This window comes from Zonotrichia albicollis, chromosome 6, assembly GCF_047830755.1.
Source record: "Zonotrichia albicollis isolate bZonAlb1 chromosome 6, bZonAlb1.hap1, whole genome shotgun sequence".
NCBI lineage: Eukaryota > Metazoa > Chordata > Aves > Passeriformes > Passerellidae > Zonotrichia > Zonotrichia albicollis.
The window spans coordinates 60,550,682-60,576,820 of record NC_133824.1 but is presented as its reverse complement, the minus strand read 5'-3'; the positions used below and the strand labels follow the sequence as shown (position 1 = coordinate 60,576,820).

Here is a 26,139-nt window from a genome sequence, read left to right as displayed (position 1 = left end):
AGCTGTAACACACTATTTCCACATTTATCATTTGGTTTCTGATCACAGGTTTCAGCAGAAGAGCCAGGATGACTCAGGTGAAATGCAGGGCCCTGCAGCCAGCCCGGCTTTGTTCTGTTTTATTGCCCCGGGCTCTGCTCAGGAGCAGGAGCTGCTGCCCCACAAGGGTTTGGAGCCCTGAGCTGCATCCCTGCTCCTCCCCAGACTCCCCGCTCGTTTCCCAATCCTCTGAGGGTGTTCAAATCCTCTCTTTGAACCAGACAAGTTCCCTCACTCTCCTGTGGACCTCAGCAGAGGGATCGCGCTTCCCTTTGGATCAGAGGGCTGGGAAATGCTCCTGAGGAGCTTCAAACCACTGAGGCCTAACCAGCCACACAGAAAAGGGCTTAGCAAAGGCCATCTAGGCATCTTGGCCCTCCCCAGTCTCTGCTCTCTTTGTTTCCTTGGGAAAGAAGATAAGCTCCCTCTGGAGTCAACCCCGACTCTGTAACTGCCTGAGCTGAGCTGCTGTGGGAGCTGGTTGGAATTCTTCTCCTATTTATGTGGCAAGAAGGGCAGGTTCCAGCTTATTTACCAGCGTGATCACAGTCTGGCTGTTCAGAAAATCACTTTTTCTGAGGGTGTCTGAGCAGGGGTTGCACACACAGGAGCTGATGGCAGCAGTTCTGTTAATGCCAACATAGAATTTGTAGGTTCAGGTAATTGGGATTTCTGCCAGGATGTGGAAGGACACAGCCCCATTTCCAGCCACAGTGGAATCCTCTCCCTTTGAAACACAACCTACATCAGCTGGGTGAGATGAAGCACTGAGACTTTTGGGTTTTTGAAGTATGTTATGATGAGATTTTATTGATAATTCCCTGTTATTTACACCCCACATTGTCATTAAGCCTTCTCAAATAAGTTTTTCATTGCTATTTCTGAATACATACAAAAAAAAGTGAAATACAGATTATAAGCCAGAGGAATCAGTGAATATTAAAGGTTGGAAATGACCTCTGAGACCATCAAGTCCAACCATTAACCCAGCACTGGCAAGGCCATGACTAACCCATGTCCCCAGGTGCCACATCCACATGGTTTTTGAACACTTCAAGGGATGGAGACTCCACAGCTTCCACTGGAAGGCTATTCCAATGCCTAATCACACTTTCAGTGAATAAATTTTCCCCAATATCCAATCCAAACCTCCCCTGGCACAGCTTGTGGCCATTTCCCCTTGTCCTGTCCCTGTTCCCTGGGAGCAGAGCCCCATCCCCATGGCTGTCCCCTCCTGTCAGGAGCTGTGCAGAGCCACAAGGTCCCCCCTGAGCCCCCTTTGCTCCAGGCTGAGCCCCTGCCCAGCTCCCTCAGCCTCTCCTGGTGCTCCAGAGCCTTCCCAGCTCCCTCAGCCGCTCCTCACAGGACTTGTGCTCCAGACCCACCCTTAGAGGGAATGTGCCCTGGTTTTCCCTCCTCTGCTTGCTTAGAGCTTGGAAGATATTTTCACAGTTTAAAGAGAAGAAATCCTTAAAGATCTACAAGACAAGGAGTGCAAAGAATCCTGAGACTGCGACTTGGATTCTTTTCAAATGTAGAACAAGGTTTAGAGGAGGTGAAAGCCCTGTGCAGCCTCTGAAGGGAGCTGGGGGTCCCTGAGGGAGCCAGGGGATGCTGCTGGGGGGCAAGGTCCATGGGAAAGCCCTTCAGAGGCCTCTGTTGTCTTTGAAATTTGGGAAAATATCTAAAAGGGAGAGGATGGAGCAGGTCTCTGTTCAAGCTCCACTCCTCGGCCTGTTTTAGTCTGTTGAGCCTCCTCATGGCTTTGGTGGGACCCAGCTGGGAAGGGCTGGAGCATCATTCCCTGGGTGTGGAATGTGATTTTCAGGGCTGGAAAAGTAGAGTCCCCAAAAGAAACCTCTCCATGCCAAGGTTAAGGATGAAACACCCTGGGCAGTCCTCACTGGGGCAGGTGAATCCATCAAAAAGGTTTTCCATAGGGAATCTCTGCACCAGCAGCTGCTAAAAAGCTGTCAGGATAAACAGGAATCTTGCACAGAAGACACCTGCCTTTCCTCTGTTGGCTACAAAATGGGATCATTCAGGGCTGGGCTCAGAGCTTAAAGGCAGAGATGATGAATTCCACTCTCTGAATCCATCTGTGCCCACCCAGCACCTCAGCAAAGGAGCAAAGCAGATCAATGCTGCTGTTAACAACACGCCAGGACGTGGCTCCAGCGTGATCCTGGGATCATAGCTGAGCCCACAGAGGCCATGGATGGCAACATCCCAGCCTGCAGACATCCTTCCTCTGCTCTGGAAACAGCCTGAGATGTATCAGGCCCTGGAATCACAGTGGTTCACTTGAAAGAGTGAATCACGAGCAGTTTAATTCCATTACCCAGAAGAACGAGCAGAATTGATTACAGGCTCCTAAAACACTCATTTGTTAGAGGAGGATTTGTTGCTCCATGAGGGCAGAGGATGCCCAGGCCCTGAGGGGTTTTCTGCAGGTGGGATCTGCACTTTAGCTTGCTTGGTGGGGGTCTCACATTTTAGGGATGAGGCTGGAGGTGCAGGCAGCAATTTTGCCCCAGATTTCCTTTCCTGCCCTTACAGAGCAAGGACACAGGGTTTCTTGCCAATGGGTGTTTCCTCCCCAAAATTTAGAAAACCTCAGAAGGATTGGCCTGGGTAGGCTGTACCAGGTGAATTCATATTTGTGAATGTGAAACCAGACATATGACAAAAGTCTCGTGGCTCCCATGGAGTTATTCCCAACAGAAGGTACCTGACATCAGCCAGGATGATCTTTAGGTCCCTCCATCCCATCCCATTCCATCACCAAGGGTGGCTTTGGACTCAGAGCCCAGCAAATGGGAGCAGCAGCCGTGTCCCTGCATGGCTCCCCTCAATTGCTCCTCACTGCTATTACCCCAAGATATCGATAATGTGATTTGGAGACCAGGCTGTTCCCTGGCAACACATGGCTTGAAACCATTCCTGCAAATTTTCCCTGCCATTTGTGTCCAATTGAGTCAGGATCAAGTGGCTCTTTTCACAGCCTGGGTTGGTATTTGTGTTTTGTCTGCCTTTAAGTAAATTGTTTACTATTAAATTTGTTTGGCAGCATTCAGCTGAGCACATTTAGTACAACAAGGAGAGGGAGAAGCCAGATCTGCTGTTCTCTGTCAAAGAGCTCCTTGAGGCGCCCAATTTCCTCACAGGCAGCTCTCACAGCCCTGGGTTATCTCCTGGATTAATCTCCTCCCTGGATTATCCAGCCAGGACCACCAGGTCTCTCCATGAGCAGCACAGTTATGTTTTTTGGAAGGAAGCTGAGGTGCATCTCATAGCCAGAGGATCTCTGAGAGGGGAAATCTTATCCAAATACAGATTCTCCCTTGCCCAGCTCCACCCTGAGAATCCAAAAGTGATGGATCCATCCTGACTCTCCCATTCCACAGAATTATTTGGCTTGGAAAAGACCTCCAAGATCACCACGTCCAGACATCAAACCCAATCACTGGGATTCCCAGCACAGCCAAAAAGAAAAAACAACTATCAACCAGATTCCTTAGCACAGTTTCCAAGTTCCTGGTTTTCCAGCAGAAAGGTGGCAAATTCAGGACAAACAAACATTTCTGAAGACTTCAGTGAAATTCTATTGAATTATTTAGCAACGTTGTTTAAAAAAAATTGAAAACAAGCAAACAAAAAAAACACAAACAAAAAAAATGAAAACCAGGTAGTAGAGATTTACCTGTTTTCAATTGCAAATCCATTCCACATTTTCTGTTTCTTGGTCTGGCATTTCATTTCCACTCGAATTAGGATTTATACTTCTGCCTGTCCTGCTGTTGCTGGGTGAGTGCACCCCATTCCTGGCCAGCTCAGCACAGCTCTCTGGAAGGCTCCAGGTGATGGAGGATGCATCTGTAGCTCTGCCTGGAGCTGTGTAATAGAGCAAAACCCATCTTTGATGGTAGAAAAGTACCAGCAGCCTCATGGGAGATGATCAGCTGGAATATTCACTGCCATGGTCCCAAGAGCCCGTTTGGGGTTTATTTTAGGGCCATGGACCTAAAATCACCAGGGAATGAGTCCTGGGAGGAGCAGCTGAGGGAGCTGGGGGGCTCACCTGGAGCAAAGGGGGCTGAGGGGGAACCTTGTGGCTCTGACAGCTCCTGACAGGAGGGGACAGCCAGGGGGATCGGGCTGTGCTCCAGGGAACAGGGACAGGACAAGGGGAAACGGCCACAAGTTGTGCCAGGGGAGGTTTGGATTGGATATTGGGGACAATTTCTTCACTGTAAGGGTGGTCAGGCACTGGAATGGGATTCCAGTAGAAGTGGTAGAGTCCCCATCCCTTGAAGTGTTCAGAAACCATGTGGATGTGGCACTTGGGACATGGCTCAGTGGTGGCCTTGGCAGTGCTGGGGGAATGGTTGGACTCAATGGCCTTGGAGGTCTTTCCCAACCTTAAAAATTCTGATTCTAGAACTCTGATCCCACCCACAGTCACACAGCTCTGATGCAAATTTTCAAATCTGGTTTTGGAAACAGCTCTGCCAGCTCTAACCTGCCCTGAGAGCCAGCCTGTGACCCCAAGGCTGGGGACGTTGGGTCTGATGAAACCCACAAATGTTACACTGCAAAAATTGTTATGCAGGGAGAAAAAATCCCATGGAAATCAGGGCCCTGCAGGATGGTGCCCAAAATCCCCAGTGATTTCCATGAAACCACCCCTAAATCCAGGAGCCTCCTTTTAAACTGACCTTTGGTGTGTTTGTTCAGGACTGTGGGATTGCAAACATCCAGCTCCCAGAAAACTCCCCTGGAAGTTTATTTTGGCTGTTTCCCCCCTCCACTGGGAGCCAAAAGGACTTTGGATGCTCTGTAGGATGTTGTTTGCAGCAGTGGATGCTTCCCCAGATCCCTTGGAAGTTTTCCTTCCCCACTTCCAACATCAGCTCTGTCAGAGGGCTCTGGACAAGCAACCCAAACATGGATTTTGGATGTGGATGACAAGAATTACCTGGAAAACCTCCCAGCTCCACACTCAAGATGCTCAAGTCACCCTCAGAACAACCTTTTCTAGGAGTAAGAAAACATTTCAGTTCACCAAACCCAGTGATTTTTCATCAGGATGTTTTCCTTACCACTGCAACCCCATTTTTTCCACAATACACCCAAACAGGCTTTACTAGCTAAAAATAAATCCCAGTGTCTGATACAATAATTTCTTCCCAAAGAATGCAGAAAAATCAGAATTCTTCCTGATTATTTATGTTAAATATTACTTGCTGCCCACTATCAACTTAAACAAATAAATTGTGAATTGATAGATAAGAACTGTGGATGACAGAAGTATCAAAGTTGTCAGGTCTTCAGGATTTTCTGTTGGTATTTCCCATCCCTGATTGACACCACAACCCTCCTCTTTTTTTTTTTTTCTCCAAAATTACCAACAGCCATTGCTAAAATAGTCTAATAAAACACTTCTTATGGTAAAAATTAATGGTTTTTAGTGAAATCTCAATCTTCAATCCACAGATTTCAAGGTTTAAAGTGTGTTTTGAATTGAAAGTCATTTGCCTTTTATAGAACCAAAGAATTGTTAAGGTTGTAAAAGATCTTTAAGATCATCAAGTCCAACTGATGCATTTTAATTAATACTGATGTATTTTCAGTAATAATCACAGTGGTTTGGGTGGGAAGGAACCTTAAATCTCATCCATTTCCCACCTCCTGCCATGGCAGGGACACCTTCCATCATCCCAGGCATTTCAAAACATTTCAAAATTTGAGTTTTCCTCAAATACATTTATCAGACATAGTGCTCTGTCTCCAGAGCAGGGTCAAACCAGCTGACTGCCTTAGGGCTGGTAGGCAGAAATCTGTAATTTCTGTAACTTTAATTACAACTGCTAAGAAGACTCCAGCACCTTAAACAAAGAAACAGCCATTTTATTTAAAGAGACAAACGTTACAGACACAAATGTTACAGACATTCCAAGTTCTGAGCAGATTCTGGATCCTGCTGAGGCAGGGATTGGGAAAGCACCTTTGCACAGTGTGGAATGGTTTGGCTTTGCACACCTGACCTTCCTCACTCAGTTTCTGCTCTGGTTCTCATTTCTTTTTTCCCTGCCCATATCAGGCTTATCAGGCTCTGCCAATGGCACGGGTGTTGAAGATGCAGCTGAACATGTTGCTGGTGTTCAGCTTTCTCCCCCTCACACCTGGAGTGTCTTGCTCTCAAGGCAATAGGGTGGTAGGGAAGCCATTATTTTGGCTCTCTAAAACCACAGGGCAGATTTTGGACATAGTTTACCCTCCCCAGAAGGATTAATGTGATTTAGCACCCAATAGCAGTGGTATGAGGGCACACAGGGTGTCCCACAGCCACACAGCTCTGCTCAGGCTGTGCTGCCAGGGAACAGGCCCATGAGCAGGAACTTGTCAAAGACTGGGAGGGGATTCAACATTCCTCTCAAAAATTGATAATAAAGCACTTTCTAACAGACTATTTGGAGCCAGGCACTCTTTTTGCCAGTGCTCTTCAAGCATGGCAGCCAACTCCTCAACACAGAGGAATTTCTTCCATGAATTCTTTCAGAACACAGACACTGAGAAGGCACCACTTCATTCAGCTCTGCTTGAAGGCAAAAGCTGACAATCTGTTGTTTGTGGATGGATCTAAAGGCTTGGATTTTTTGGATACATTTGTGTCCTCAGATTTCTGCTCCTGGCTCTTCTTCACCTCATCCTCATCAGCTGGGGGGCGCTTCCTCTTTTTGTCTTCTGCTGAGTCATTGACTCTTCCTCCTCTTGCTTTCTCAGTCCACACCTTTGAAGGAAAACAGAAAACTCCAAATTAGGTCCCAAAACTCACCACTTTGTTTTATACACATTGTTATATTATCTGATTTTAAGGTACTGAAATAATCCCTATTAGTTCATCACAGGAATTAAGTAAGGAACTATTTCTTCACTTTCCTTTTTTCTAACAACATTCTCCTTCACAACTGAACTTCTTTTGAAACCGTATATGAAATTGAAGCTCTAAATTGTCTTTCTGGAGAAATGAGAAACACAAAAGATTCAACAAGTTAAATGAGAACAAATTGAATCCCCACTGAATTAAGCCTGGCTATGTGACTTTGAGCTCATTCCTTTTGTTATTTGTTCATTGATTACATTCCTCTCACAAGCCTCACTTTGGAAAAGCTGCTTTTTGACATTGCTTATAATTCAGTTTATATTTTCATAAATTATATGTCATAGATCATGGCACAATTCAAAACTGAAATCCATAAAGATGGATAAGAGAGGAATTTCCATTAAAAATTTTTAACTGAAAATAACCCAGGGATTCACTGGAGAGAAAAAAAATTATCACGCCTGCAGAATTGTAGAATGTTTTCTTACCATCCTTTCCTCTGATGTCAGCATTCTAAATCGACTCATTCCTTCTTTTATTACCTCTGCTTCATTCAGATCAGGATTATCTGTCAAAATGTTTGCTCTGTTCTCCTCTAGCCACATCTGGAAACCTGTCCTTGGTCTAAAGCAAGCACACAAAAACTGGCTGGTTAAGAAGATTATAGGAAAACCACATCCTCCCAAAACAACATCTCTGAGCAGCACCTTAAGTGGTATTTTTGCTCTCAGAAGACCTCTCAGGGCAGCAGCCTCCTCTCTCCCATGCAGGATGCTCTCAGAACATGCTGACAAGGCAAGACTAAGCCAAGCATTTTTATTAAAACTCTGATATATATATGGAGATGAACATTTTTAGAATGACAAAGCATAATGGTTCTCCTCCTTTCTGACAGGGTCCCATCAAGCTAAAAATAGAGCACGTTCATTTCTCACAGCTCTCCTTGCCACTTGTTGTAGAACATCATCTGTAAAGGTTAACTGAAAGAATGCCAGACCAAATGAGTAATAATTACCTTCATCTTCCTCAGCTAAATGAAGCCTAAATGAAACATGACTGGAATAATGCAGCTTTCATGAGGATTGGGGTTGTTAGGAAATCCATCTGCTTCCCAGGAACATGACAGATTAGAGCCTCAGCCAGGAAGAGATGAGCTCCTCAGGTGATTGAAGATTTTGTTGACCTTCTTTTTAAAAAAATCCCACCAAAATAAAGTTTTTACTCTTTCACATAAGACCCTTAGCTTTGAGACTTTGTGATTTTCTAGAGCTGTTGAAATTTCCACTATTTCCTATGCTTGGGACTGTCACAGCAGCATGGTTTCATTTATCAAAGGTCATTACAAGCAGTATCAAGGCAAAAATTGTTGCTTAGAGCCCCAAAATTATATTTTGAACTGCTCATTTATTATTCCCTCCCACATTTTTCAAGTGGGTTCACAAATGTGACAACTTGTGAGCTGAACTTTAATCTTCATGTTACATTTCTTTGGCAAGTTCAGCATCTTCAGAAATAAAACAGATTTTGGACTTGCATTTCTATCAGAATTGGAATATGGCACTGAGATGCAAGTGTCTCTCACCTTCTGTTTTCAGTGTTTTCCTGTGCAGTGACTTTGGCTTCCTGGGACTCATTTCCTGCTTTTTCTTCTCTTTCTTCCACTGTTTTTTCCCTAGGATTAGATGCAGGTGTGCGGGGCTGGAAGAAGGAGGCAGCTGAAGCCTACAGAAATGGAGAATAAGAAAGAAAAAGGTAAAATCACTTCACTCTCAGACAACATGTACCATGTAGCCTAACAAACCCCAAGCCTTTCCTAAAGACATAATAATCACTTGCATTAATAGAGTATCTAGTCCATCCAATTTCAGCCCAGATGTTTACATTATTTAAAATAAAAGCACAAGGCTCACTACAGAAACTAATTTCTAAAACTGATTTTTTTCCTGCTGTTTTATGTGCTGTCATAGTCTTTGCACTATGCTTAAATGAATTCTGCCATCTAAGCTGCTTTACTCACAGGGTTTCATACTTGATAAAAGCTGGTAAAATTCCCTTTTTTGTTCTTTCCTCACTGAAATGATGCAAGAAAGACTACAAACATTACCTGCTTGGTCTTGGGTTTGGGAGTCAGAGGCTTTATAACTGGAGGGTTCTGCTTGTCTGCAGCTCGACTGCCAGATGAAGATGTTTTCTTTGAATACTTGGTCATATTGTCCAAAACATTTCCTGAGGGGACCACTGGCTCCTTTTTGCTGGATGACACCTAGCAAAACAAAGAAAATAGGTGTTTTATTTATTTTCTGTCATGTTCCCCTCCAAGGTATCTATTATATTGGAAACTGCAGACAGAATCTGTTGTGATTTTCAGAGTATCACAATCGAAGCTGCAAAATTCTCACCTTAAATGGATTCACCCGTCCTCTGCTGCTGGATGCAACCAGAGCTGTTTCAGAGGAGAGAAAAAAGAATGTAAAAATGTGTGCACTCACACATATTCCCAAATCTTTGAGGCAATGTGCACATTTTGGAGGAGTAGAAAGACACTTTAATAACCCTGTGAAGGTTATGCTGTACGTGCTCAGCTATTCTTAGTTATCAGGAATGCCACACAGGACCAACAGCTTAAAATACAAACCCAGAGGAAGACCCAGCACTTCCTCCACTCCCAAATCCGTTTCCACTCCTATTATTCTTGCTCAAGGGTTGGCAGGTTGCAGGAGGTCACATTCTGCCCCTGCCTGCCCACACTCACAGCTCTAGCTCAGGATTTCTCACTCTGCTTTGCAAGTAATAAATGTGCCTGTGGGTAGTGAAACAAATCCATTGATCTGTGTTCTCATTTGTCCCTTGTCCCTAAGAAAGCCTTCATGGCAGAGCCAGGCTGGCATTGATTCAGCATTTGGCACAGCTGAGGGAATCAGAGCAGTGCTGTGAACACCATTAGGTAGTGAGGACAGGAATAGGGAACCTCTTAAAAACAATCTGTGTGAGCAGGGCAGGCTGGGCAGGGCTTGGAGCAGCCTGGGATAGTGGAAGCTGTCCCTGCTCATGGCAGGGGGTGGAATGAGGTGAGCTTTAAGGTCCCTTCCAACCTAAGCCATCCCATCATTCTGTGAATTTACCATTTGACAATACTGTTATGCACTAAATTTAGGTAGTAATAGGAGAATAAAGGATAAAAAACAGGAGCACATTTGTGAAGAATGACAAAGGTGTCATTCTTTTATCCTGGAATGAATTATTTACTCACCAGACTTTGGAGTAGTCACCTCAGCTGAAGTGACACCTTTGGAGAAACCATTTGGCTCTTCTGAAAAAGGAAAGGTGAACATATTTAAATACAATAAAATACTGTAGCATGAAGTCTTTTTTAAAAAATCAAACCAAACTGACAAGTAAGGAAGGATGGGGCTTCAGCAACCTGGTCTAGAGGAAGGTGTCCCTGCCATTGGCAGCAGGGCTGCAACTGGATGATCTTTAAGGTCCCTTCCAACCCATTTTGTGATTCCATGACTACAGTAAAATTATCAGACAGTACAAACAGTTTTACAAAACCGCCTGTCACCTCTGCCTTGATTTAGAGCTGTAAATTTATTTCTTAAACCTTAAGCTTATTCCTTAAAGTGTGCTCAAACTACTCATCTATCAATCTACCTCCTGCAAGACTGGAGCTGAAATCAAAGTAACCGATTAGAAGGTGAGCCAATCCTTTAGGAATAAAATCAAGCAACAGGAAAAAATGCCCCAGGGCCCCTCTAATGCACACACAGCTGTGACACAGCAGATGACACACAGTGAACTTGTTTCTCTGCAGTGACTGCAGGCACAGGCTGGAATATGGAGCCACTTAATTCCTTATTAAGTCTGCAAAGGCTTTCTGGATAACTCCCAGTCTATTCAGAGAATATATTTTTCTTACTCTCTTGATGCACTTCTGGGGTTTCTTCTGCTTCCTCACAGGCATCAGTTTCTTCTTCATCTTCCACTTCTTGGTCCTGCTGAACATTCCTGCCTGGCAGCTGCCCCCACTTGGTGGCAGAGCTGCTGGAACAAAATTTTAAATAAAATAAAGTGAGATGGGATATTGAACTAAAGGAAGGAATTCAGCACAAAGGAAATGGTCACCAAGTCAGAAGGAAAACTGAAACAACAGATAGCAAGCTCATTTACCTAACTTAGGCAATAAGAACAACATTTGGCATTTATGTGCATTATACCTTGATTAAACTGTGATGATTAAAGATTCATTAACCACTCCATAACTTTATTGCCAAAACACTTTGCAACAAATATAAATGCAAATATTAAAGATCTTCTCTAATCTCCATGTTAATGCATATACCTCCAGTATCATCAGGTTACTTTTTCTGCATCCATGAATATACACACAGTATATTAATATATACTGTATATGTCTTTTTATATATATACATATATATATGTGTGTGTGTGCATATACATGTATGCATATATTATATAATATATATATAATATGGATATATAATTTCATACTGAAGACATCAAGTTTGAACATTTAATCCAATTATTCTCTAAATTCCCAATATAGTAGGATGTACAATTCTTGCATTTTCCTCCTAAAATTTGCCAATTACCAAAATCTGTATAATATACATAAACAAAAGGCCCATTTCTTTCAACTAAAACAATCAATATTAGATTATTCTGGCACTAAGAACAACATAGTGTTTGTGATGGATTTTAGCCCTCAGTGTGGTTGAAGTTCAGACATGGGATTAAAGCTTCCACACAGGATCCAGAAGAACAAGCCAGAATATTTAGAAATTAGTTTTGACTGTGCAGTTTAACACAGAAGAATAAGGGAAAGGCTACAGATAAGTTCAGGGACTTATCACTTCCTTTTGCTTAAATAAGTCCCAAACTTCATACATAAAATTGCAATAGACATTGTTTTCAACAATGTTGAATAAATTAATATAAATATATATTATTATTATTGTAAATTTAAATGTGTTAAAAAGCAACCCTATAACAATTTAAAAATAAAACACCAAGACACAAACACACACATTTTGCCTCATCATGTCATACAAAGCAGATGCAGGTAGGAAAGATTGATAGCACAAAGAGAAAAAGAATGCAAAGCCAACCTGTAATATGTTCCATAGTTTTGAAGAGCTGGGATTAGTTAGGAGGGAATAAGACTAAATAAAATAAACTGAGATAAAATATTGAAAAAAAGGGATGGGTGGAGAAAGATAGGATTTTAAGACAGGTGTGGAATGAATTGAGATTGAGAGATTGAGACAAAGAGGAGAAAAAAAAAATAGATGGGAGTTAACCAAAGGTAGGGAAATGTGGGAAGAGAAAATTCCAGTCAGAGCAACTTAGCACTGAGCCTGCTTTGGCTCTGAGGCTGCTGGACACAGCACACAGGAAGTGAGGAGTGCAGACATTTCCCTCTGTGCTGCCCCATTTCCTGGGACTAATGAGCCCTCACAAGACACCAACAAGGATGTGTCATTCCACAAGTATCATTTCCAAGCAGAGCAACTCGAGTTGTCACTTCACCCACAAACACCCTGCAAACTGTGGGCCACAGAGAGTTGAGGAACTTATCCCACAAATACCCTGCAAACTGTGGGCCACAGAGAGTTCAGGAACTTATCCCACAAACACCCTGCAAACTGTGGGCCACAGAAAGTTTAGGAACTTATCCCACAAACACCCTGCAAACTGTGGGCCACAGAAAGTTTAGGAACTTAGCCCACAAATACCCTGCAAACTGTGGGCCACAGAAAGTTCAGGAACTTATCCCACAAATACCCTGCAAACTGTGGGCCACAGAGAGTTCAGGAACTTATCCCACAAATACCCTGCAAACTGTGGGCCACAGAGAGTTCAGGAACTTATCCCACAAATACCCTGCAAACTGTGGGCCACAGAAAGTTCAGGGACTTATCCCACAAACACCCTGCAAACTGTGGGCCACAGAGAGTTGAGGAACTTATCCCACAAATACCCTGCAAACTGTGGGCCACAGAAAGTTCAGGGACTTATCCCACAAATACCCTGCAAACTGTGGGCTACAGAAATGCATCAAAACCTTAACAGAGCAGCAAAACCCATCCCAGTTTTTAGCCACGGAAATTCGCCTTACCCAGCGCTCGAGCGCTTTCGGAAATCCTCTTCCTCCTCCTCCTCCTCCTCCTCCTGCTGTGCTGCTGCCAGCTCTGAGGCTTTTTCCACAGCCACCTCACTGAGGAGCTGGGCCAGGTTGAGCCTGCGGGAGCGGGAGGCGTATTTGATGGCCAGATTGAGCACGCTGTGGGTCATGAGCCCGGCCAGCTCCACGCAGCGCGACTCGCGCTCCAGCTTACAGGAGAGCTGCAAGAGAGTCACACACCTCACCTCCACACTCCCCCAAGACTCCAGGAGTAGCACAGCATGGTCTTGGTGGAGTGAATGAATAAAGACAAGACACTAATAATCATGAGCTACAGATCAAAGGAAAGTTTTGTTATTTCTGTATTTCCCCAACCCGTCACACTGCAGCCCAGAGTTTGAGCCAGTTGGTTGCCAATCACCAGCCAGACTCCTAAGCAGAGGAATCACATCAGCATTTACATCAGATGCCATCTACAAATAAATTATAGAATCATAAAATGGTTTGGGTTGAAAGGGAGCTTAAAGCTCATCTCATTCCACCCTCCTACCATGAGCAGAGATACCTTCCACTATCCCAGGTTGTTCCAAGCCCTGGACATCCTGGCCCTTAGCACCCCCAGTCTCAGGGATAAATCTTAGGGATTCTTCCTATTATGTATTTGTACTTACAGCAAACAGCTTCATTAGAAGTTCCTGCTGTTCTTTCACTGCCTGATTTTTAGCATTTTCATCAAATTCATATCCATTTTTTGACAAGTAATCCATGTAGCCATGAAACAAAACAGAACGCCAGTACTGCTCCTGAAAAAAAGGGAGAAGGATGAGTGTTGGAATTCAGAGGGGAAAAACATCCCATAACATAATGTCTAATAATTTCCAATGGATTTTATCCACTTATTGTGAAACATTCCTTTCCTCTGATAATGAGGGTGAGGGGCAGACAATTCTCCTTCAAGTCAATGCTACCAAGGAAAAGATGGAGAACAACCACACTTACACAAACTGATCCAAACAGTTGCCATGTATTTTGAATTCCATTTATATTACAGGCTTGCAGCAGGATGAAAACTACATGTTCACCAACATGCTATCTGGATAGACAATTTTAGAACAAGTTATTTTATCTGCTGTCCCACAGCAAGCTGGAAATGTTCCAGAATAACTCAGCAAACTTAGCAGTTTACCTGAGAGACACATAAACAGAAACTATAATGCAAGTATGGCTATTAGACTAGGCTAGCCTTGTTCAAAATAATTATAAACTTACTCAAAACCTGTATGTTTTCATCAGATGTATTAGAATAACTTTTCTTTACCTACACAGATTCCCTCAAGCCAAATCAACAGTTTCTGGCATTCTCATCCCATTATTTTGGGTAGAGCGAGGAATGGCAAACTATCAGATAAAGAACAAAACACTTAACCAAATGAAGGAGAATTCATTAAAAATGTCAGGGTGTTTACTATTTAAAGTTTTTATCTACACTTCTATCGAAGAAAATAAATCTTAAATAGCATTCAACTCTTCAAAGGCTGAGGTTAGAATTTTATGTTCATTTCTCTTTTGTGCATTACAGCTGAGCATCACAAGTTTGAAATACTAGAACCAATAAAAAATGAAGAATAAAACCAGTTCTTTTTCTAGAAGTTGTCCACGGGCACATCTTGTTCCAACCAGCCTCTAAATAAGCCAAGCCTGAAGACCTGTGTTTTCAGTGATTATGAATTTGGATACTTAGTACATCTTTCAGAAATTTTGTTATGATTAAAACAGTAAAATCCAGACATAATCAAGGGCACCTTGACTGGGATCCCCAAATCTGGTATCACAACCCATTAAAAAACAAGATAAGAAAAACTTCAGTGGTCAAAAACAGATCATGTGTAACTACAACATTGCATCAGCTCTGCCAGTTTTGTTTTGTGCTCTTCTAGGAACAGTTGTGAACCAAACCAGAGAACACTGAACCCAAATAACCCTTTGGCCACGTGTTTAACTCAGGGTTTGCACTGTTCCTCTTGTATCATCCCCCTCCAGGGACACCTGAGCCTCCCAGCTGTGGACTCCCCACTTTTCCATACCTCCATCTGTCCCTTCTCTGTTTCCACTTGACAATAAGGGAGTTTGAAAGGCAGGATTGCTACAGCAGGTCGTGGCAGGGTGGGAGGGAAGCGAGCTCCTTTACAGGGGATGCACCTGGGCACACAAACAAAACACAGCCACACTCACCACAGGTCCCACATCCAAACCAGGTCTCCCAAGCAGCAAGAAAACTTCAAGAGGATTTGTACTTTAAAAAGTAGAAATTAAATGACTGGTTTAAACACAGCAATGTGTAAGATTGCATGAAAAAGGGTAATCTTTACATGGCAAGCAAGAAAAGTGTTCAAAACCAGCCAGGCACACGCTGCTCTTGTTCACACTTTAAACTCCAAATGTGACACATAACACACTCTGATCTTGATTTCACAGAATGTCTGATTTAACAGCTGTTACAAAGAGCAAATACAGTATATTAAAATCAGAAACCACTGAACAACTGAAAGGACAGACTTATTGCTTTATTATATTTAAAGGAATAATTTCTGGTACCAATCACTTAAGCAAACCATTGACTGGGGAAGAGCTGTGTTTCCTGCAGCACCAATGCAGCATTGACAAAAACATCTGGGTTTCTAAGCTGCTGTTCCAGAGACTTGAAAAAAAAAAGAACAGGAAGCATCAGTGTTCTGGCTATCTCTTAATTAAGGCATGTGGTGTTTCTACAACAACCCTCCCCCTCCTTATCTTCATTATGCTGCTGGCTTTGAGTAAAATGTTCTTAACAATTCAGAAAGCAGCACCCTCTTTCTTGGAATAGAAGGAAAAACTCAGGATGAGAGACTCACAGTTGATCATCTTATCAATGTGATGTGAGCTGCATATTTTTGGTAAATTTTCTGGAGGGAAATATAATGATTTGGAGGGAGAAACAGGCAGGAAAGTGACATTTTAATATCAAATTATTTCCCTTATTCCAAAAAAGCAGTGTATTATGAAGAATGCCACATAAGTTTTAATAAAAATCAATCTCCCAGCAAACTCTAAAATTGTCTGTATATAGTAAAGTAAGGGAGTCTAAATTTCAGTAAAATATGTGAGCTGATGGATTCCGTCCTGGTAAGAAAAGGACACAGACCACTGAATAAAAACTGCTACAAATAAAGCTTAGCAACAAAATGTTCAGCACACATGTCACACTAAAGAGAAACTAAAGAGAGTTATTTAGACACACCAGTATAACATTTTATAAAGAAATGGCTAGCTTTCAGCTGAATATTTGAGCAATTTTACATCCAGAATGGCTCTTCAAGGCCAAAGTTTAAATATTAATGTAATAACAGACAGCTCTGATTTATCTATATCTGATGATGTAGATAAGTTATAGGATTGGATTCTTTTCAAAGTCAAAAAAGGGGAAAACAAAGAGGGGAAAAAAGATACCAAGAACCCCAAAAACTTGGGAAAACAAGAAAAAACAACCAAAACCATCAAAAGCAGAAGTAGATTTCTAACAGCCATCATAACTTTAAAAAGTTTCTCTAGCAAAATGCAGTTTTATGAATGTGTCAATAAAGTACACACACACCTCTGAGCCAATTAATCAGTCACAAATTATAAAACTCTAATGAGTTACTCAAAGCCAGTTTAATAAAGAATCCTCCATGCAGAATTCTATTTGGGAGTTACCATTTGCTGTGAATATTTACCAGGCACCTGTTCCAGCACCAGCTGAAGTTTGCAGTCTTGTAAAAAGGGATTGAAAAGGATTCTCTAGGATTGAAAACTGAGACAAACAAAGCATGAATTATCTAACCTGAGCTGCTGGGGATTTTCATGGATGCCAACGACCCAGTAATGATCATATTTCCCTTTGCAATGCTCTCTGGTGTTGCACACTGGAACCCAGGTGTTGCCAAGCCCTCGGTTCAGCATCCGCACGATTCCCTCGGAATCCACGTAACAAGGGGTTCCTGTTTGGGCCAAATGAGAGAATTTCCTCTGACAGGCAGCAAATTACAGCCCAGCCAGGTTTGGAGTGGTGGGTACAGCTGGGAAATGATGGTTTACACATTTCAGATAAATATCCCCTCTCCCAGAGCCAGCAGAAATCCGTTTGGCAAAGGCAGTTTCCTTGGAGAGATGCGCCACCTTCTGTCAGCCAGCACCACTGCGGGCCAACTGACAGGCTCCAAATGTAAACATTTTATGGAGAAATCGAATTTATTTATATTGCTTGGGCAGATTCCCAAAGGAAATCAGCTATTATACAATTACTTTTATGTTTATTATAAAAGGTCCTCCCAAGTTACCAACTTTAAGGGGTTGGGGTGCTCTTATGGTGTATTAACAGTTTATTTCTTTTGGCTGAGCAGGAAAAGCAATCAGGAGAACAAGTTCTGATAACATTTGAATGGGAAAATATTATAGATTTCTGACAAATATATTAAAAAAATAGAAAAATAGAATTTTGTTGTTGAGGAGATTGGAATAAAAAGTCCAATTCCTAAGATCTGCATTACTGAAAGGGCATTAATTAGCCAAACTTGTGCATAAAATAGCAGGATGGTTTGGGTTGGAAGGGATGCTAAAAACCATCTTGTTCCATCCCCTGCCATGGCAGGAACACTTTCCACTATCCCAGGGTGCTCCAGCCTGGCCTTGGGCACTGCCAGGGATCCAGGGGCAGCCACAGCTGTGCCAGGGCCTTCCACTCTCACAAGGAAGAATTCCTTCTCAAAATCCCTCTGGCAGTTTGAAGCCATTCCCCCTTCTCTTGTCCAAAGTCCCTCTCCAGCTTCCCTGCAATCCCCCCAGCAGTGTCAGTATTTCTCTCATGCAGGTGTTCATACCTTCTGCAGAGAATCCAACCCACACCAAATAGGATTTCCTTGTCAGGGAAAGAGGGTCTCCATGCAAAATCTGTCTTTTCTTCATTCCTAGCTCCATCAGCTGTACCCCAAGGCACTGGTCCCCATCAAACCCAGTACCTAGGAAGAAGTTGTTCAATGATTGTGTTAGAAAACAGAAGAATTGGCCAAATTAGTTTTGAATCAAAAATTAATTCTAATGCAGCGTTACCCGTGCATACCACTGTCAGACACACAAGTATTTGATATTTTGGACACACAAGATGTGCACAACAACAACTTCCTTAATTTCCTGTAGTAATTCCTTCTGGCACATCTGAAACCCAAATTTAATTTATTAATTTCATTGTTGCAAAATTCTCCCCTTCCCCACAGTTTAATCTCAGCATCCCAATATCAAACACAGGCTCTGCTGTCAGAAGTCACAGGTCTGTGGGTTGTGATGGATGTGCTTGTAAAAGGACAAAAGAAGAGGAAAAGGACAAACACCATGAAGAAAAGAAGATGAAAACACTCTGGTGATTACAAACAAATGAACCAGTGTGTGAAGCTGTGAGAGCTGAGGACTGAAAACAATCCGTGTTAAAAAAACACAAAAGGGAGAAATTACCTCTGTGATAAACAAGCATCAGCTGCTCTCCATGTCCTGCCATGGACACCACTGGGCCTGGGAGAGTGAAGATCTCCTTCTGGACTCCTCCAACTGTGAACACACGGACCAGGAGGGCACTGGTGGCACAGGCAGCCCAGCCCTGACCCAGGCAGATGGCCTCAATGTCTTCATCCTTTGGCATATCCACAGTCCACTCCTTGTTGGCATCCCAGGAGCCAAAATGGATGCAGTGCAGCTTGCTAAGGCAGAGACAAAGAACAAACAAACATCTCAACATGAAGTAAATACAATATCTGAAAATACAAAGTATATATATATATACTTTATATATATATAAACAAAATAGTATATATACTATATACTATATATAGTATATATAGTATGTAGTATATATATACTATATACATATAGTATATATATACTATATACATATAGTATATATATACTATATATATATAGTATATATATACTATATGTCTATAGTATATATACATATACTATATGTATATATACTATATACATATAGTATATGTATATATACTATATGTATATATACATAACAAAAGTATATAACAAAATTTTGTTATATAAAAATATAAGTATTTTTATATAACAAAATATAACAAAAAGTATAACAAAATATTTATAACATATATATTGTATAACAAAAGTATAACTTTTGTTATACAATATATATGTTATAAATATTTTGTATAACAACATTTTGTCAGAGATCTTTGATGGAACTACAGGTGGCACTACAAATTTCAAGTGGCCATTTGCAAAAGTGTTACTCTTATTACTCAAAAACTGAAGAGGCAGCTTGACCAACACTGCAGATTTAAAGTCTCTAAAGCCTGAAGCAGAAAGAGTTGAAAGGTCTGAGAGATTTTTTTAGATGAAAGCAGCTAAATGTCCTCCTTAGCACCCTGAATGTCAGCCCTCATTAGAAGTTAGTCATGTTATGCTATTTTTCAAAGGGAAAAAACATTAGAAACTTCAATTCTAAGTAACTGAAAACTGCCTATGACCAATCCACAGACATCATGCCTTTTGAGAGGTTACCCATTTCCACTGAGGAAAACACTGACACGGAAAACACTGACACTTTCAAAATCAGACAATCAATATGTAACAAATAATAATTTTAAAGGTTGCTTTTCAACTTACTACAAGGCTGTATGTGTGAAAATAATAAAAAAGCTCTTTCCTCAAGATATTTCTACAGAAATCAACAATAAAATACTGTTGAAATTGTTCTTAAATGCGAGAACAGAGTTTAGCCGGCCCAGCTGCTTAAATCTTTCTGTGGTTTTCATAAACTTGTCTTCTTTACAACTGAAATTCTTATGGGTATCTCCAAACACCTCCTTAGCAACAGTGCGAAAAGAAATAGCTGAACCCTTATGATTGATCTTTGGTCTGAGGAGACTGAAAAATTGTTGTTCATTTCCTTTGAGCCTCCATTGTGTATTTTCCAGTATACATACATTTGGAAAAGGAATTAAGAAGAAATTCTTAAGAAACAATTTACATTTTTCAATACTCTTGAAGGCTTCAAGTAGGTGGAAGCTAAAATTCCATTGAGAGTGGTCCCATTGTCTCGGGTTATCTGGGTGTGTATTCATCTGTCAGAGCTGGGGCAGTTATCCTCTGTTCATTGGGCAGTTTTTTCTTTATCTCTCCCACAGCCAACCCTCCCTCCGGGAGATCTCTGCTGTCCATGGCCACTGAGTGTCCCTGCAGGGCTGATCCAATCCCAGCATCCCATGGGGAGATGCCCCGCCCAGGGGAGGAGCCAAGCATTCCTACCTGGATCCAATCTGAGGGTTGGGACACCAGCACAGCCTTTCCACTGGATTTCCAGAGAAGACCAGGCCCATCTGCAGCAGCCCTGGAGCTGCAGAGGAAAACTCCCCCCTTGTGCAGGATCCCTGCTGCAGCAGAGCCACAGCTGGCACTGCAGGAGGGCTGAGCCCCCTGGGATGGGGCTGGGACACCCCCTGACACACAGGGGGCAGGGACTGCTCTGACTCTATCAGTGTATTTTTTGTTTGGTTTTGGTTTTTTGCTTGTTTGTTTGTAATATTCCATTTGAATTTTTAGTTATCCTAGTAAAGAACTGTTATTCCTATTCCCATATCTTCGCCTAATTTCAAAATAATAACAATTCAGAGGGAGGGGGTTTGCATTTTCCATTTCAAGGAAGGCTCCTGTCTTCCTCAGTAGACACCTGTCCTTTCAAACCAAGACACCCATATATAAAAAGCATGCTCAAAACCCAAAAAGCTCAGAATTGACAGAAGCCAACAACAAAAGCTGAAATACTTGAAACATTATGGGTTTCAAGTATTATGGGTTGTGCAGAGCGAGGCCATGACTTACCTTGCAAGCTCCTCAGTGCTCTCACAGGCCAGCAGGATGGCTTCAGTGGAGAGGGCAGCCATGGTGTGGCCCAGGGAGTTGGGCAGGTGAGTGGCATGGTGCACAGAGGTGTCGTGGAACTCGATGTCTATGGCGTTGTCCTGCTCGTCGTTGTAGCAGCGAATGATTCCGACCGAATTCCACACCTGGCAGAAGGAACCACACACACCCAAAAAACCCCATCAAATCAAATGCCCTAAATCCAGCAGATCTACTGCCCTAAACCAGCCTGTTGTAATTATTTTATCTGGAACCAGAGCTGGTGGCAGGCTGGAGAAAGGTTGGAGACCTGTGTAATCAGGACTTGTGGTTCCTAAAATGGCTGAATTAGGCAGAAAGTAGTTTCACTCTCACTGCTCAGCCATCTTTCTCCCCACCAAATTAAGTGTAAAGAACTTGCAGATAGAAAGAAATCGTGAATAATTAACATACAAGTCTTAACAGCACAAAATTATCCCCAGTTCTGACACAGAAAGGAATTTTTAAATGGATTTGCTAGAATTGAGTAGCACAGATAAAATCAAGCTAAGCAGTTTGTATCTCAAAGCAAAGTACTTATTTCTAAAGCAACTGAAATGTAAACCAAAACATTATGGAGTCCTTGCATGAAAACAAAGCTACTCTCCATTATTTAGCTTCACACTGTAAAGTATTAAAAAATATTGGACTAGATTAAAATGTGACACGAAATGGACAATATTAAATACAAAATTAATATTTTAAATCTAAATAACCACACAGTTTTACCATGAATCGATGCATCAGATGCACAGGAGTGGAGCCAGACTGGAAGGGCTTTTGCTTGGGGGTTGGCATTGGCCCATCATAGAAAGGCTGTTGTGTAGATGATGGTGGCAAAGCTGAAAAGCCACCAGGCTGATCATCACCATCATCCTCCTTCTCAAGAAGACTGGAACTAGCTTTTATCAACCCAATATCTAGAAGTAAAAAAAAAAAAAAAAAAAAACAAAAACTCACACACAGTATTATGACAGAATATAGGTTAAAAGCATTTAAAACAGTCAAGATTTCTCTGGAAAAACAAAGCAGAATATATCTGAGTAGAGGATGCTAAAAGATCATCCCAGTAAAAGAGCTCTGGAAAATCAGTTCACTGTGTACCTAGTGAGTTATCATCATCATCATCAATTACTGCCCGTCTCACGTGGCCTGGGGGCTGCATGAGGTCATCAGCATCATCCTCATGATCTCCAGTTTTTGGGGAAGAAGGTGGCTCAATCACATCCCCATTTAAATATTCATCATCATCTCCATCAAACAGATCATTGTAGTCTTTGGCCACTGCACTGGCAACCTACAAGCAGATCAGTCATCAGCACAGATCTTCCTTTGCACATGCAACTCAGGAAATAACACACAAGAGGGAACTTGTAAAGCACAAAACAAAGTGTTCCACATAACCTAAATAATGAAATTCATTCAAGAAGTAATTGGCACTGAGCACCTTGTCATTTGGCTTCTCTGCATCACCAATATTTTCCAACAGCCCCAGATTTCCTTCACTGTCTGTGTAAGCAATTTGCTTATATTTAGGGTGCCATGCCAGTCCACAAATTGAGTATTTTTTCTCATGCTTCATCCTAAAAAGAATATGAAAATAATGGATTTTAGTAAGCTCCTCAGGGCATAACCTTCCTCTCCAAGAGTTATTGCAAAAAGAGATCATTTTTATTTAGTACAAGAAAGTGATATTACACATAATAAGATAATTAATAGGCCAATTTCAGAGTAAACAGTTGCTATAAAAATAGAGCAAGTCTTCCTTTTCTATAAATAAAATAATTTAAGGTTTAAAAATCAATCAGAATCATATTCTTAAAACAACAGCTTCCTGATGCACATTTAGAAGACAAAGGAACTCCTCAGCACTCATTTATTCCAGAACCATCCAGTTATAGAAAGAACATTATTTGTTTCTCTTGAAAAAACTGAAAAATTAATCCTCTATATTTTCCATCCTTTATGCTTACAAAAATCATCCCATTAATTATTTACATTATCTGTCAATAATTCTTGACATAGAGATTGCAGTTACAATCATGTTTCTTACTCAGAATATTCAGATAATTCTCTTCTTCTCTACCTTATTTAATAACACCTTTGATTTTAATTGGGGGGATATTTAGGGTTCTTTAAGAGCTTTAATTAACTAAATTGCATTTGCCAGTCTGTCCTTTTTGGCCTGCAAAGTGAGGATGGCTGACTGACTGAGCTGTGCTTCCCTTTCCCTCTAGAACACTTGTTACTGGGGCCTGGGATGAGAGGAAAATTTGTTTGCATCAAAGCTATCCTTTAATCAATCATCAGTTTCAAAAATAATAACAGATATACACAAAAAGAAAGATTCTGGGATTTTAACAAATTCCACATTCAAGTCCCTTCCCTAAGGTGCCTGAAAAACCAGAACCCTGAAAATCTCAGAGTTTTTCAAGAGGCAGAGTTCTGCATTTGCACAAAAAAAGTTGCACAGAAAAGGCCATAAAATTCTATTTTGAGAAAAAGAGATGAATTTGGGGATTTATGGAACAACACTGAATACCTCTCAATGCACTGCTGGGTTTCCACATTCCACACCACTAAATTCCCATCCACACTTCCAGCTGCCAGGAACTGCCCACAGGGAGACCAGGCCACAACATTCAAGGGCTAAGGAAAAAATACAACAAATTATAATAAAAACTAACCAATGCATTCCTATTCTGGAGCTTAAAACAGACAGATATTCTGGAATAAAAATATTAATAATCATCTTAAGCAGAGTATATTCAGCCTCCTGTATATGGGATGGGATTAAGCAACTCTTTTTCTTTAAAAATTATTATAAAAATGGTTGCTTTAAAAAAATCACTCTTTAAGATAGCACACATATTTTCAGAATATGTGTGGCATTAAACAGTGCCATGAGGCCAAACAAAACCCAATTCTAGACATGCAGAAAGAAGCAGAGTGTATTTTGCAAACTCAGCACTAAACATTGCTTTATTTATTTTGAACTTCATGCAGTCCCACAAATTAAAATCCAATTTTTAAAATCCGATGCTGTGTGTTCTGCATCTTAATAACACTAGGAGGTGATTACCTTCAACCCAAAAATTCCCAAGTACATAGTGAGGCCAAAAGAAAGAAGGTGGCACAGTCAGGTCTACTAAATTTCAGCTCAATAAAATAGAAAGTGAACAAGTGACATCTCTGCTCCATACAGAAATAACACTCCTGACATTTTCTCTAAAAAGCTCTGCATTTAGAGCAATTTGTGGAAACAGATGTTCATCAGCTGCAGTGGGTGAGTCACCAGGAGACTCCAGAGACCTGGTGGGTTACTAAAAATGAAGGAGGGGAATCACATGGAGGTGTTTGACACCACTCAGCATCTCTGCCCTGTTTTCCAACAGAAAGCAGAAATTAAACAGAAAATGTGAACAATAATTACCAAGAGAAGGGGGCCAGGGAGAGGTACTGTGCAGAAGACAATTTTTCGCAGAATAACATTTAAATTGCAGAGTATTTAACAAGCCCCTGGTTTCTGCACCTACCTGTGTGATGGAGGCATCTGACAGATCACACTGACTATCCCAGGTCTCTCTCCTGAACAGTTCAACAACTTTATCTACAGGAACTGCCAGCAGCTGCTCAAAGGAAAAATATGACACCATTTAGAACAAGTTACCTGTCAAACAGAACACTCAAGCAGCACATTTCCCTCATTCAGGAGCCTCACAGATGTGACTGCCTCAGGATTTAACAGCTCTCTAACATCCCAACCATGCCAACTGAGAGAGCAAGCTGAAGTAATTTAAATTACAAGGTTCTTTAATGCTTTCCACAGGCAACAGAGCAAAACATGCCTGTTTTTACTGTAATCTTAATTTCCTTCTGGCAGAAAACTGCACCATAAGGTTATAGGTTCTTATTTATCAAAACATGACACACACACACACACATAGTTTTCAATGCCCTGAGCACAAGGCTTAGGTGATTCTTTACCCTCCCTCCCCAAACTCCTTTTGATCAGGTTACAATTTCTCAATAAATCTGATTTGAATAGCTGATTCCTGAACCAGCTCATTTCATCTTCCATAAAACTACATCGATTTTACAGGCTGGTTATTTTTTTAGAATCTGTTTTTGTTAGGATTCCAACAATTTGCTTTGTAAGAGAAGTAAGACAACTGCTTACATTTTGAGTACACGTGTGTGTGAAGAATTAAAAAATGCCAAGTGTTTGGTTTTATGCAATATGGATATTGAAACAATTTGTACTGAGGGTGACATTCACTCTTCCATGGAAAATTGATACATAACACTGTCATAGCAGCCAGGGATTTTGAAGAATCATGGAATCACTTGGGTTGGAAAAGCTCTCTAAGGTCATCAAGTCAAACATTAATGTGACAGTGTCATCTTCACCACTGTCTGTCCCCAAGTGCCACATCCACACAGTTTTTAAACCCCTCCAGGGATGGGGACTCCATCACTGCCAGGGCTGACAACCCTTTTGGTGAAGAAATTTTCCCTAATATCCAACCCAAACCTGCCCTGATGCAAACTGAGGCCATTTCCTCTTGTCCTGATGTTTGTGACCTGGGAGAAGCCACCAACCCCACCTGGCTGCAACTTTGATCTTCAGGTGCAAAGAAAGGAGGAACTTACTGAGGAAATATTTACTGACTAGAGCAAAACTGACTCCAAGCAGAGAAGGACAGGACTGCTTTGATGCTCTGTTGTGCACAATTTGATTACTTCCCTCGTGTACAATGTTCCTTCCTTTTCAAGCACAGCAAGACTGTTTAATGCTGGTTAGGGCTGACAGCTGAACTCCTGCCAAACTCAGTCTGGAGCTTAAACAAGGAGCCATTTCCAGCTTTTTATGTTTCCTAAAAGAGAACTTCACCCCAAATATTCTCCTTATTCCCAGGAGGTGCAATTTGGGCTTGCCCAGACTGAATTCTACCAGAGGCAAAAGAAGGATTAAGATGTGATAAAAGAATGTCACTTACCTTGCCAGTGCCAGGTTGCCAGGCAAGCCTGCAGATTGATTTAGCATTTATCACATCATTACATTTCTGCAGCAGCAGCCAGCTTGTCGTGCATGTCTGAA

General features: G+C 41.6%; 1 protein-coding gene and 1 long non-coding RNA gene across 3 annotated transcripts in view; one reads left to right on the top strand and one right to left on the bottom strand.

Moving 5' to 3' along the window:
- Window positions 1–5,928: 5,928 nt before the first annotated feature.
- WDHD1 (WD repeat and HMG-box DNA binding protein 1) overlaps window positions 5,929–26,139 on the bottom strand; it is a 28,385-nt gene continuing 8,174 nt past the window's right edge. The window contains exons 7-26 of one of the 2 annotated variants that reach the window (XM_074544040.1): window positions 26,039–26,134; window positions 24,575–24,667; window positions 23,581–23,687; window positions 22,486–22,621; window positions 22,143–22,335; window positions 21,768–21,958; window positions 20,982–21,166; window positions 18,594–18,835; window positions 17,966–18,103; window positions 16,930–17,086; window positions 15,155–15,269; window positions 13,742–13,873; window positions 13,065–13,291; window positions 10,845–10,969; window positions 10,176–10,235; window positions 9,325–9,368; window positions 9,030–9,188; window positions 8,508–8,647; window positions 7,414–7,549; window positions 5,929–6,832 (exon numbers count right to left, since the gene is read on the bottom strand). In XM_074544040.1, coding sequence (XP_074400141.1) covers window positions 6,632–6,832; window positions 7,414–7,549; window positions 8,508–8,647; window positions 9,030–9,188; window positions 9,325–9,368; window positions 10,176–10,235; window positions 10,845–10,969; window positions 13,065–13,291; window positions 13,742–13,873; window positions 15,155–15,269; window positions 16,930–17,086; window positions 17,966–18,103; window positions 18,594–18,835; window positions 20,982–21,166; window positions 21,768–21,958; window positions 22,143–22,335; window positions 22,486–22,621; window positions 23,581–23,687; window positions 24,575–24,667; window positions 26,039–26,134 — 2,877 coding nt within the window. In that variant the 3' untranslated portion in view covers window positions 5,929–6,631. The remainder of the gene's footprint in view (window positions 6,833–7,413; window positions 7,550–8,507; window positions 8,648–9,029; window positions 9,189–9,324; window positions 9,369–10,175; window positions 10,236–10,844; window positions 10,970–13,064; window positions 13,292–13,741; window positions 13,874–15,154; window positions 15,270–16,929; window positions 17,087–17,965; window positions 18,104–18,593; window positions 18,836–20,981; window positions 21,167–21,767; window positions 21,959–22,142; window positions 22,336–22,485; window positions 22,622–23,580; window positions 23,688–24,574; window positions 24,668–26,038; window positions 26,135–26,139) is intronic. The other variant, XM_074544041.1, reaches the window with a different exon arrangement.
- LOC113459916 (uncharacterized) lies at window positions 8,438–15,829 on the top strand. The gene is made up of 2 exons (XR_003381515.2): window positions 8,438–8,677; window positions 14,650–15,829. It is a non-coding gene; the product is annotated as an uncharacterized LOC113459916 (long non-coding RNA).